Source organism: Papio anubis, chromosome 3 (assembly GCF_008728515.1).
Source record: "Papio anubis isolate 15944 chromosome 3, Panubis1.0, whole genome shotgun sequence".
NCBI classification, from domain to species: Eukaryota; Metazoa; Chordata; class Mammalia; order Primates; family Cercopithecidae; genus Papio; species Papio anubis.
Window position 1 is genome coordinate 122,562,169 of NC_044978.1, and position 14,160 is coordinate 122,576,328.

At 37.6% G+C, this 14,160-nt stretch overlaps 1 protein-coding gene across 2 annotated transcripts in view; it reads left to right on the plus strand.

Moving 5' to 3' along the window:
* The window catches only part of BMP2K (BMP2 inducible kinase), a 142,545-nt gene that overhangs the window by 40,746 nt on the left and 87,639 nt on the right, over positions 1-14,160 (plus strand). For both annotated transcript variants that reach the window (XM_003898716.5, XM_009206875.4), the window contains exon 2: positions 10,359-10,477. In XM_003898716.5, coding sequence (XP_003898765.2) covers positions 10,359-10,477 — 119 coding nt within the window. The remainder of the gene's footprint in view (positions 1-10,358; positions 10,478-14,160) is intronic.

Here is a 14,160-nt window from a genome sequence, read left to right on the forward strand (position 1 = left end):
TATCTTGAAGATTGTTTTCAAATGACATTGTTTTCTTTGGCAATGGTTGAAACCAGAAGTTGTGGGACAGTTTGGTATTTCCTCTGTTTTACTGATTTGCATGATGTTTGATGATTAATACAGCACAGAAAGACCATGTGTAATTTTATCCCTTCATCTCTCTTCTTCAAGTCCCTAGGAAAACAAACTTGATAGGAGTAAATATCACTAACAGCCCAATCTTTAATAAACAAACAGTGCCTGCCTGTGTTGGGATGTTGGACCTAAGATATAGGAACTATATCTAGGGATGTAGGTCCCTAGGATACCATAAACATTTTCTGTGGCAAGAGACTTCTGGTGCCTTTGGGGATGTTTCAAGTCTGAATAATCAGCAGATAATTCTCAGTGGTGATGGTGAAGTTGTTGCATGGCAAGAGAGAAATCGCCTGGGGAAAAACATACTCTTGTTCTTATTCTTCCAACATTATTGTGAAAAAAATTAAAATATACAGAAGTTGAAAGAGTGATACAGTGAATAATATGCCCATCATCTACATTCAATTACTAATAACATTTTACTACATTTCCTTTATACATTTTTACAGCATGTGGGTAATTTTGAATAGGGACTGTACAAGATAATAATTATTTTCTTAGGTAGGACAGAGAGTACTATAGTTATATAGAATAATATATGGACTTTTAGGATGTATATGTGTTTAAGTATTCATTAAGTATTAATGAGTAAATTACAAGAAGTTCATGAAGGATGGAAACTTTTAAAAAAACATTAACGAGTAAAGTGACATGATGTGTACAGATTGCTTTCAGGTAGTTGAGCACCAACAACAAACATGTTTTACAGTTGATTCTTTGAAACTGGAATTCAGTCAAGGATTACGTATTGCATAGAATAACCCTCACTCACTCTAAAAAATGGGTCACATTGACTCTTTATCTAGTTATCTTGTATAGTGTTCCACGTCTAGCTTTGTCTGATTTCTTCTTTCTATAATCATTTTCCTCATTCTGGCTCCTGTATGTTTTTGGTAATGTGAAGGTAAACCTCAAGGTTTTTTCAGGCTAAAGGTTGTTTGGCAAGGGTACTTCATAGGCGATGCTGTTTACTTTATACTGCATCACATGTTAAGAAACATAATGTCAGTTTGTCCCAGTGTTAGTGACTACCAGATCTCTCCCTTGGAAAGTGATGTTTTTCTTTTCATACTTGGGTACTGTATGAATATCCTGTTTATTAACCTTTCATCTATGATTTTAGCATACATTGATGATCCTTGGGGAATCAATTTTTAAATATTTGACTCATTTTTTTCTACGCACTTTGATACTTTTTCTCCCAATTTCACTAACAGTGTCTTGTCATTTTTGGGAATGAGTAATTGGGCAAGAAAATGCATGGAAAACTACAGTTACAGAAAACATTTAATGGTATCTACTTTTATTTGACTTCTTCCAAGGTCGATTTTCAGTTCTTTGCAAATAAAGTACTGGTTAAGACCTGAGAGATGTTCACTAAGTGCAAATTATACTGGACTAAATTAATTTCTTGTAGTGAATCGATCACTTTTACTTGTCATGTCAAAGAAATTAGTGTGTGTTAGTTAAAATAAAGCATTTAAAAAACTCTTTTTCTTATGGGAAATCAGAGGAGCTTGGTTAATTCATAGGTGACTGGACACGTTGATTATTCATCGTGTATTTACTATTGTATGAAGCCTTTCTCAAGTTGCTTAACGCATAGCAGAAGAGACATATTGATAGTCAGCTATATGGTCTGGACAGAAATTTGTGTTTTCAAGAAATGCGGTACAACCTGAAAGGAAGTCTAATTGTATGGACACACAAATATTTAAAAATTTATCAAGTACTCATTAATTCAGTATTACATGTCTCTGAAATATTTGGTACTGATTTTGAGGACTGTTTGGCTTCTTGACAATCAGTTTTGAATAATGGATAGATTTAAAGCTTCTTAATTGGTAGTTGAATGCATACTTCTCATCCTCCTAAGCAGAAGATATAATACACCCATAACTTATTCCTGAGTAGATAGCTGTGTTCCAAAAACAATTCTCTGACACCAACTGGGTATACGGCAATTCCATTCAATTCTGACACTTAACTGTTCAGAGTTAGCACAGACTCCACAGGTTAAGGGACATAGTCCAACAAGACTACCCCCACTTCAAACACCAGCTCTAAGTCTTGGGGGTCATCTGTACTTCTGATAAACTTGACTACAAATTTGGGGGTTCCCTTTGGGTTTGATAATTTGCTACAGTGACTCACAGAACTCAGGAAAGTGCTATGCTTACAATTACTCTTCTATTAGAAGGGACACGAATGAACGAGAACAGGTACGTAGCATAAGGTCTGGAAGGGTGCTGAGTGCAGAAGTTTTTATCCTCATGCCAGGTACACCACTCTGCCAGTACAGCAGTATGTTCACCAACCAGGAAACTCTGAACCTCATATTCAGAGTTTTTATTGAGGTCTCACAAAATAAGCACGATTGATTAAATCATTGGCCATATGATTGAACTCAATCTCTAGTCTCTCTCCTATCCGGAGAGGTAGGGGGCAGGGGGAAAGGGAAGGGAGAGGCTGAAAGTTTCAACCCTCTAATCTAATCTTTCTAACCTCTAGTTGGTTTTCTGATGATCGGCCCCATTCTGAAGCTATGTAGGGCCCCATGATGACTTAACCTCTTAGCATAACAAAGAAATGTCTACTAGGGAATTCTAAGTGGTTCTGAAGTTCTGTACCAGAAACTAGGAATAAAGAACAGACATATATTTTTTCTCATATTATGGTAATAGAGTCAGAGTGATGCTTTTAATAAACATAATACAATTTTAGGGCTTTTCCTCCCTAAAATGGATGGGGGGAGGCATTCCTTTAGATCTTATTTTGAGTGGCTATATTGAATTGCTATTCCATTAGACAAACAAAGCCAAAACATAGAGGTGAATTATGGTGTTTAAAAAAAGAGATTTTTTTTTTTTTTTTTTAAATTTAAGCTCTGGGGTACATGTGCATAATGTGCAGATTTGTTAACATATTTATACACATGCCATGGTGGTTTGCTGAGGGTATATACCTATTATAATACCTATAATCCTTCAGGTATATACCCAGTCATGGGATTGCTGGGTCAAATGGTATTTCTAGTTCTAGATCCTAGAGGAATCGCCACACTGTCTTCCACAATGGTTGAACTAATTTACACTCCCACCAACAGTGTAAAAGCGTTCCTATTTCTCTACATCCTCTCCAGCATCTGTTGTTTCCTGACTTTCTAACTGGCATGAGATGGTATCTCATTGTGGTTTTGATTTGCATTTCTCAAATGGTGTTGGAAAAAAGAGATGATCTTAGCCTTCATTTAACACCTCACATTTCCAGTTCTTTAAAAAAGTATTTTATAAGCTGATTTGAGGTTTGAATAACTTATTTTGTACTTCTATTTATACTTTTATGCATGTATGACTTGGGCATGGTGAAGCAGGTAAGTATAGTCTCCTTGAATTTTACTGTCTTTATATTAGCTTGTCAAGCAATGTATTAGTTTCCAGTCTTCTTTTTTAGAATGTGTAGTTTAACTCTAACCTTCATAATATGAAGCAATGTTTTTTTTTCTTTCTTTCTTTCTTTCTGAGACAGAGTCTTGCTCTGTTGCACAGGCTGGAGTGCAGTGGTGTGATGTCAGCTCACGGCAACCTCTGTCTCCTAGGATCAAGCGATTCTTGTGCCTCAGCCTCCCGAGTTGCTGGTATTACAAGTGCATGCCACCATGCCTGACTCATTTTTTTGTAGTTTTAGTAGAGACAAGGTTTTACCATGTTGCCCAGGCTGGTCTGGAACTCTTGAGCTCAGGCGATCCACCCTCCTTGGCCTCCCAAAATGCTGGGATTACAGGTGTGAGCCACCATGCCTGGCCAAGTAGTTATAGCAGCAGCCTAATACTACTGATCGTATTAGTAGTAGTTACAAAAGCTGCCATTTATGAAATGAACTGTACTAGTGCTTTGCATACAGAATCTCATTTATTCTTTAGAATAGTCCTGTGAGGAGACCTTATTATCTCTGCTGAATGTATAAGGAAACTGGGGCTCAGAAATTAATTTGCTTATGGTCACACAATTAGTAATGGTGGAGTTAGTATTTACTTTTATGTCTGACTCCAAAAGCCTTGCTTCCCTCTTCCCCTTGATATGCTGGATTCCAAGAAGAAATTTAGCGGAACATTTTTTTCCATCTTTCATTAATTTGTTCATTCAATAAATAATATTGTGTGCCTACTCACTTACCAGGCATTATACATAGAAGTGCTTATTGCTTCAAAACCTCCAACCCCCATAATATTCACTGTTAATGTAAAGGACAGAATCCTTTCATTTCTTGTTGGTCACTTCTTTGAAATAATTTTACAATACTCAGTCTTGCCCAGTGTATAATATCTAGGTCTTTTTTTGTCATCTAATAGTAGGGTGTGGATTCCAGTGTATTTTCTGGATATTCTTACTATGACTTACTGGCATTATTAATATTATTGTACAATTATCTTATGTTGGTTATCTTACTATAGTGACTGTGAAAATGGAGAAATCTTGAAGCAACTTTAAAAGTTTTTAGGCTAATTTTAGTCTAACTGAAATTTAGAAATTTAGCAGGAAGTATTTGGTAAAATGCCATCAGTATATGATACGCCTACTTAATAATAGTATTAGCTTACTTGTGCTTACACATTCATCCATTGCTTTGTGAGATGACTGGGTATGGATATAGGGCTGAAGCCATTCTAGGGGAAATATGCAATCTTTTTCTTCTTCTGGTAACTTTTAGGATTTTGTTTTTATCTTGAGCCTTCCGAAATTTCATGACGATGAGCCTTGATGTGGATCTTTTTGTTCTATGTGCTGGGTATTTGCTTGGTGAGCCCTTTTCATATGGAAACTGATGTACTTCAAGTTTGATGTGTGTGTGAGAGTGTGTGTTATATCTTTGATACATTTTCCCCCCTCAATTTCTCTTTTCTTTTTCTGAAGCGTCTGTTGTTTAGATACTAGATCTACTAGACTTTTTTTTTCTGAGACGGAGTTTCGCTCTTGTTGCCCAGGCTGGAGTGCAGTGGCGCGATCATGGCTCATTGCAACCTCCGCCTCCCGAGTTCAAGCAGTTCTTCTGCCTCAGCCTCCCAAGTAGTGGGTTTACAGACATGTGCCACCACACCCAGTTAATTTTTGTATTTTTAGTAGAGATGGGGTTTCACCGTGTTGGTGAGGCTGGTCTCGAACTCCTGACCTCAGGTGATCCTTCCACCTCGGCCTCCCAAAGTGTTGGGATTACAGGCGTGAGCCACTATGCTCGGCCTGAACTGGTTTTTTAATATTCCAGTCTTTTATCCTTTGAAAAAATTGTGGAATATTTCCTTAATTTTATCTTCTAGCTCCTCTGTGGAAGCTTTAACTTTTGATTTCTTTATTCTATTTTGTAAAAGTAATTTCTCATTCTCCAAATATCCCTTTTATAGAACTCTGCTCTTATTTCATGACTGCAATGTCTGTCTTCTACTCTTAAGAATATTTATAGGTTCTTTGGATGATTTCTTTAGCTCCCAGCACCTCTTCAAAGTTCTTTTTTTCTGTTTGCTTTTTTTAATCTCTTGTCATGTTAAAGGGTTTCTTTGTACGTCTGATCATCTTTTTGTGTCTGTTCTTTTTATAGAATGAAGTTCTAAAGTGATGATGATGGAAGCGATTTGTGTAAATGGGACAAGTTTCTTGACTTGGGGCTTCACTTTAATGTGACGATGCGGAAAGCCACTTTTAAATTCTATGACTCCGACATTTCATTATCTGTATGTTTTTTCCTGTTTCCCAGAAAAAATTTTTTTTCTCCAATTTCTGTTTGTATGTCTCGCTGCCAGTGTTCTTGTAGCTGGGAACAGTGGTCTTGAGTTCAGGTGGGGAGTTCTCTTTTCAGTAGGCATTTACTTAATTCTTTGTTTTTTTTTTTTTTTTTTTTTTTTTAATTCAGGACTACACTCACCTTTCTTCTATTCCCATGCCCCAAAATGTTTCCTGATGTCTCGTATATACTGCTAGTTTAATTAATACTGCGTAGGGGCGAGTGTTGGCCTGGCTTTGGGGAATGGGGTAGTGAATCAAGAGGTCTGACTGACCTTAAGTCAGTTTTCCTATTTGCCGGTGAACTACTTAGCCACGTTTTAAGGATTATTTTGTTATTGATCAATTTCTACTCCTTTGGGTACCTCTGGTTGATCAATTAATAACTATGCCAGAGGAACTGTGGGAAAGATACGAAGGATAGTTACGTTAGCTTTATCACTTTTCATTCTTTTGTGTTATCTTTTTAAGTGAATTTGTGGAGAGTTCAAATATGTAAGCATCAGTAAATTAAAATGATTTAATTAACGCATGGAAATGACAAATTAAAGCAAGGAGAAATAATTGCTTAATAGAGGCAATAAATAATGGCTTACCAGAAGAAGTTAGTCTGTAGCAGTATATGCCATGTGTTCATATATAGTTACTACAGAGACCTGGCATCTCTAGAGCAGTGCTTTCCAAGTGAGTGTAAACTGTGTTGTCCTTATTTTATTATTACCATACTACAGTGTATAAAAATTGAGAGATATCCTGGGTGGCTGGCACTTGAGATTAGATGGAGAATTGTCCATTATGATTCTTCTTAGTTGAAACAAATTTAGATTGGCTTAACAAAGCTACTCTTTCATTTTAATCTCGTTACCTTTTTTTGTGTGTGTGTGGAGACCAAGAGGTAAGATTTCAATTAGGTGTCCTATGAAATTATTTCATGTGTAAATCTTATATCCTACCCTTGAAAAAAGCTGGAGGAGGCTGAGAATTACTGCTCTTTAAAGAATACGCCTATGAATGAAACTTCTATATTTAGTTATACAATTTATATAGTTTATAGAGTGCAAAAGATACCAATCATTTTTCTTACTTTCATGAGTACACATTTATTTCCCATTTTATTTCATCAGATCAATATCTGTCATAATTTTGCTTTTATGGTCTTTTGAGAACATTTAGAATGCTTTATAATACTCTCATAATTTCATGTTTGGAATTATACAATTTAGCATTAATATAACAACTGTGCTTTACAGTATTAATTGTACATATATATGTAGAGTCTGTGGTTACTGCCAATAATCTTATGATTTATGTACAGAAATTTGTGGAAAACTGAAGTACATGATAATATAGTCAAATTCTAGATAGAAGTACCTGAGTGAGTGATGAACGTGAAAGAGTTCTGTGAGGAAAAAGAAATACTTAAGAATTTGATAAGCTATAGATTGGTGGCAAGTATTACACTCCTCTCTTGGACTACTATAGTGTTATAACTGGTTACCTCTCTGTAAGTGCATTCTTCAAACAGAAATAATACTAGCTTATCGGAAAAGTCTTGAAAAGATAGTACTGGGGAAAGCATAAATATTTATTACATTTTATTCTCAAAGTAGATACAATTAACGATCACTGTTTACCATGTTTAGGTAGAAATCCTTTCTTGAAGTTGAACGTGTTTTCTGTATTCAGAAAACTTAACATTTGATAAGATCTGTCTAAATTAGGGTTAGTAGAATTGGAAAACTTTCATTTTGGGAATGGTTTTTGTGAAGAAAACCTACTTGATACTTTTTTTTCTCATTTCTCTGATTCACAGGGATAAAATCATGTTGTTCTGTGGGTGGGTAAGAATAGGTATATAGGATCCATGGTTCCTCTGGGAACTTGGTTCAGTGACTACATAACTTGGTTGTGCATCAGAACCATTTAGGGGAACTCTTTTCCCCTTTCCATCTAATAAACAATTTAAAACATATACAAAAGTATAATAGTATAACAAGTAGGGAGATTTTTAGTGCTCTTTCTCTCTCTCTATATATAGTTATATCTGTATATCTATATAAATATATAAATGGGGTCCCCATTTAGACCTACTGATTCAGACTTGGGGCCGGAATTTGGAAACTGTTCAAGATAAATTCATACACAGACCACCTCAGGCAATTCTGATGCAAAGCTATGTTTGGGAAAGCATTGTTTTAGGGGAATAATCTAGACCTAGATAGATAAATGTCTCAAAACAAATGCTATTTAAATGATTTCTCTCAGCTGTACTTGTACCACCTCCTTATCTAGATAAATTCTTTCTTTCCACGTTTTCCTTAGTTTTTGTAACCAAATAAAATTATGGTAGTTTAAGTGGCCCTTTCTATTAGGTCTTTTACTTTCTGGCTTGTTAATGTTTACATATGAAATTAGTGCTAAGTGAGTTTCTTTTAAAATAATGCCCTGCATTGTTAGAGATTTTACATAAAGTACCTTTCCCAGACATCGTCATCATCTGATTTATTCCTAGAACTGCCTTGTGGGGTGGTTGATTTGATTTCCCTAACACTATATATGTGGAAATCCAGATCTACAAAATGGAAAGTTGTACAGTTTCTTATAACTGGACATGGAAGATGTAGAGAATCTGGAAAGAGTATGTACTGATTCTGGAGTTTCCTAGGAGCTTGTATTAGTCTGTTCTCATGCTGGTAATAAAGACATACCCAAGACTGGCTAATTTATAAAGGAAAAAGATTTAATAAACTCACAGTTCTATGTGGCTGGGGAGGCCTCACAATCATGGCAGAAGGTGAATGAGGAGCAAAGTTACATCTTACATGGTGGCAGGCAAGAGAGCTTATGCAGGGGAACTCCCATTTATAAAACCATTAGATCTTGTAAGAGTTATTCACGACCACAAGAACAGTCTGAGGGAATCTGCCCCCTTATTTTAATTATCTCCAGCAGGCTCTGCCCTTGACACGTGGGGATTATTACAGTTCAAAGTGAGATTTGGGTGGGGACACAGACAAATCATATCAGAGCTCTTTCCCCCTATTATGTATTTCTAATAGTTTTTTTTTCCTTTTACAACTTGTATTGACCTGAGTGCAGGTGACTTATTATTGCTCAGGATGCTACTTTTTAAAGGCTATCAAATTAATGCAAGTGATACACCATTTTTTAAAAAAGTAATTAAGCTATAGCATATTCTGTGTCAAGATAAATTTAAAAAACTTCATGTGGAAATCTTTGTTTAGATATGACAGAATTGTTCTTTAGAATATCTACCTAGTGCTTCAGATAAGATGCTTTCTCAGCTGCAGTTAACAGAATTTCCGGCCAGGTGCTGTGGCTCACACCTGTAATTCCAGCACTTTGGGAGGCCAAGGCGGGCGGATCATGAGATCAGGAGTTCGAGACCAGCAGCCTGGCCAACATAGCAAAGCCTTGTCTCTACAAAAATACAAAAAAATAGCCAGGTGTGGTGGCAGGCACCTGTAATCCCAGCTACTTGGGAGGCTGAGGCAGAAGAGTCGCTTGAACCTGGGAGGCGGAGGTTGTGGTGAGCCGAGATTGTGCCACTGCACTCCAGCTTGGGCAACAAGAGTGAAACTCCCTCTCACAAACAAAAACCAAAAAAACCCAAAAAACAGAATTTCCGTGTAAACCATGGCTTAAGTAATGAAGACATTTACTATGTGAGTTCTAGAGGGAGGTGGTTCCAGAGTTGGCTGATTCAGTAAGCCAAATGTCTGTGTTTTGGATCATTTTCTTTCTGATTCTTTCTTCCATTATGGCCATAGATGACTTCTTTAGGTCTAAACATCATAGGCAACAAAATTAAAAAGCAAAAGAGCAGGGCCTTCTCTACCAGTCTCTTTTATCTGTGGAAAATCATTCCCTGCAACTCGGGCTGACTTTACATGTTCAATTAGCGAGAACTAGTTACATACCCAATCCTAAATCAGTTACTGATAAGGGGAAATGAGATTCCTGTGATGGGCTTAGAACAGTATTGGTTCATCTTCTGGAACTGGAGGAGGGAAGCACCTATCTGATCCCACTGATGTCTCATATTAAATAACATCAGTGTTTTGTTATCCAAGAGGGACATTCTAATACGTAGGCAATCACTTGTATATACCAAACTTTAGTAACATAATTGTGACATTTTTCATTATACTACATAAGAGGTAGTCTAGTGCAAAAGGTGAAATTTTAGCCTTTAAGAGGAAGCATTTTTATTCGAGAAGCATGTTTTCCTCTAAGTACTACTTCATGATTGACTTAGGAAGCCAGTGTTTTGGCATTTAATCTACTAGTGACTTATTGCACTTATTTTTGTCTTGGGTACAGTCATTGTTTATTTTCGCCCAATATTAAGCTCTACAATTATATTACATGATTTTGGCATTTGTTTCTGTTTCTTTTAAATTAATTGGTGCTTTGTTTTTCTAGGTGGATTCTCCACAGTTTTCCTCGTGCGTACTCACGGTGGAATCCGATGTGCATTGAAACGAATGTATGTCAATAACGTGCCAGACCTCAATGTTTGTAAAAGGGAAATTACAATTATGGTAAGTGAAAGAGTAATTCTCTTTCAGAAATTTGGCAAGTTTTTTTTTTTTTTTTTTCTTGAGATTGAGTCTTGCTCTGTCGCCCAGGCTGGAGTGCAGTGGCATGATCTCAGCTTGCTGCAACCTCTGCTTCCCAGGTTCAAGCAATTCTCATGCCTCAGACTCCCAAGTAGCCAGGATTACAGGTGCCCATCACCATACCTGGCTAATTTTTGTACTTTTAGTAGAGACAGTGTTTCGTCATGTTGGGCAGGCTGGGCTTGAACTCCTGACCTCAAGTGATCTGCTTGTCTTGGTTTCCCAAACTGTTGGGATTACAGGTGTGAGCCACCGTACCTGGCCTGTTTTGTTTTCTATAACATTAACCAGCTATTAGGCAAGCTGCTTATTTATAATAATATTTAAAGATCATTAAATTAAAAGATAATCTGGTGATTTGTAGTATAGTCGTCCCTTGGTCTTCTATGGGGATTTGGTGCCAGGACCCACTGCAGATACCAAACTCTGCAGATGCTCAAATCTGAGAATGCTCAAGGCCCTTATGTAAAATGTAGTATTTGCATGTAACCTACACACATCATCTTGTATACTTTAAAGCTACTCTGCTTTCTTTCTTTTTTGTTCTTAAATACATTTTAATTGTAGAGTATTTTCAGGATAGAAATATTTACAGAGTTATATAGTAAACACCAAGCTTGTTCACCATCCAGCTTAAGAAATTAAACTCTGCAAATACTATTGGAGCCTTCTGTGTGTTCCTCCTCAACTGTATCTCTGTATAGGCATACCTTGGAGATACGAGTTTGGTCCCAGACCACTGCAATAAAGTGAATGTTGCAAGAAAGCAAGTCACACAATTTTTTTGGCTTCTCAGTGCATACAACAGTTACGGTTACAGTTTTTATCTCCCCATTTTAGACCAATGTTTCAGTTCCCTATTCTTCTATATCAAACTATTACTCTGTGGAGGACCTTTCTCTGCCCCATTGTTGCACATTATGGACTGTACATTGTGTTCCTTGGTCTGAAGAAATGATAGTTGGCCCTCTAACTCTATACACTCTCTTTTGTTTTGGTTTTTGTTTGTTTGTTTGTTTTTGTTTTTTTTAAATGGCATTCTCAGCATTTTTATCTTCCATTGCATAAGCAAAGCCCAGTCCAGAGTCAATGTCTGTTCCTATCAAGACCTATTCATAGCCCCCCGAGGGCTACCAGCATCAGTCTCACTTGCCAGCTATGTTGAGGGCCTTCCTATCAGGGAATCTCATCCATAGCCATCGGTAGTCTCTGTCTGTCTTGCTGACACTTAGAACAGTTCTTACTGGCATTATGTGCCTGTGAGGGTGCGAAAAGAACACGTCTTTATTCATCCTATGTCTGCACTGCTGCAGTACCCCTATGTGCGCTCATTTCATGGACCCAGGTGGCCACCTCCAGGGAGCACACGGACAGACTTGCTTGCTGATTCCAGTCACTTTCCCGATCTGGAAGGGAGTTCTTCTGATGGGCACTGACTTGTTCTACTTTAATGCACCCCTCAAATTTCCATAGGTTGTGTGGCCAGGCCACTGATCACTGCCTGTGAGTCAGTAAAAAAACTCAAACACAGGGGCTTCCACCACTGTTCAGTTCTGCCATTACTGTTAAAAAAATAAAAAGTAAAAAAAAAAAAAAACTGCATGCAATTCAGCCCACCTTGCTGATACGTTTTTACCTTCTTTGATCAAAGTAGCAGCCATCCAAACGAATGTTGTCCATTCACTTTGGAACTGCTGTCTGTAAACCAAGTAACTCCTTGTTGGTCAATTAAGAGCTGTTCATAGTGCACTGTCCAAGTGTCCAGTAGAATCCAGCAGCACCTCACACAGTTCCAGAGTCAGCCCTAGGGGTAAAGAGGCTCCCTGCTTAAGAGTATCTCCTTATTGCATTCTCCAGGTAGCACAAGAGCAGACCCATCCTCAGTCTGGGTGGGCACCATCTAATCAGCTGCCAGCATGGCTAGAATAAAGCAGGAAGGAGAAGATGGAAGAGCAGACTTGCTGAGTCTTCCAACCTTCACCTTCTAACTTAAAGTTGCGGTTCCTACTACCTGCTCTTTAGGTTCTGTTAATTGGCTGAAGTGGCTGAAGTGGCTCACAGTACTCAGGGAAACACTTATGATTAGTGGTGTATTTTAAAGGATATTGCAAAGGGTACAAATGAAGTGATGCATAGAGTATGAGGTATGGAGGAAGGGGTACAGAGCTTCTTTGCCTCCCTGGGGACATCTCCCTCCAGGAACCCTCAAATATTCAGCTATCTGGAAGCTCCCTGAACCCAGTCCTCTTGAGTTTTTATGGAAGCTTCATGATGTCAGCATTCCTTCCCCTAGGGTATAGTGCAGGACTCTCTCTGGGGAGGGTTTTAAGACCCACAATCAGAAAGGTGGGGAATGATTAGACTCCTGCTTTGGGGCAGGTGAAAGGATGGCAGGGGAAAGTTTCTACTTCCTGGGGCCTAAGACACCCAACATTATGACAAAAGACTGTGACTAGGGCTTTGGGAGTTATGAACCAGGAACTGTGGACAAAAACCAATATAGTATCATAACACCACAACACTACACTGTAGTCTATAAAATGTACAATAGCATTATGCCTTAAAAAATGGTATATGCCTTAATTTAAAAATGTTGTTAAAAAACAACTGATGATCACTGGAGCCTTCAGCAAAGTGCATTCTTTTTGCTGGTAGAGGGTCTTGCTTTGATGTTGAAGGCTGCTGACTGATCAGGGTAGTGGTTGCTGAAGGAAGGGGCGGGGTAGCTGTGGAAATTTCTTAACCCATTTATGCTGGAGGTTGCAATTTTTTGAATTTTTGCATGAGTGAAAAATCAGACCTTGGCGATGACCTTGAGCAGTAGGATATAAATAACTCCCACATGCTCAGCGTTCCAATAATGGAACACTGGTTGTAAGTGGATTTTAAACAGCAGTGAAGTTTGCCACATCAGTTGACTTTTCCTTTCATGAAAGCTTTTTCTGTAGCATGCAATACTGGTTGATAGCAGTTTATTTACAGTAGGACTTCTTTCAGAATTGGAGGCAATCCTGTCAAATCTTGCCACTACTTTGTCAACCATGTTTGTGTAATATTCTTAAATCCTTTGTTGTTATTTCAGCAGTGTTCTCAGTATCTTCACCAGGAAGTAGATTCCATCTCGAGAGACCACTGTCTTTGCTCATTCATAAGAAGCAGCTCCTCGTTTCACAGCAATTCAGTCAGATCTTCAGACTCCACTTAATTCTAGTTTTTTTTTTTTTTTTTCCTGTTTCTACCATGTCTGCAGTTACTTGCTTCACTGAAGTCATGAGTTACTCAGCATCATCCGTGAGGATTGGAATCAGCCTCTTCCAAACTCTTGTTAATGTTGATATTTTGACTTCCTCCTATGAATCACGAATGTTTGTAATGGCATCTAGAATGGTGAATCCTTTCCAGAAGGTTTTTAATATACTTTGCCCAGATCCATCAGATAAGTCATTATTTATGGTAGCTATAGTCTTAAGAAACATATTTTTTAATAATAAGACTTGAAAGTTAAAATTACTCCTTAACTCATGGCTGCAGAATGGATGTTGTGTTAGCAGGCATGAAAACAATATTTCTTTCTTTCTTTTTTTTTTTTTTTTTGAGATGAAGTC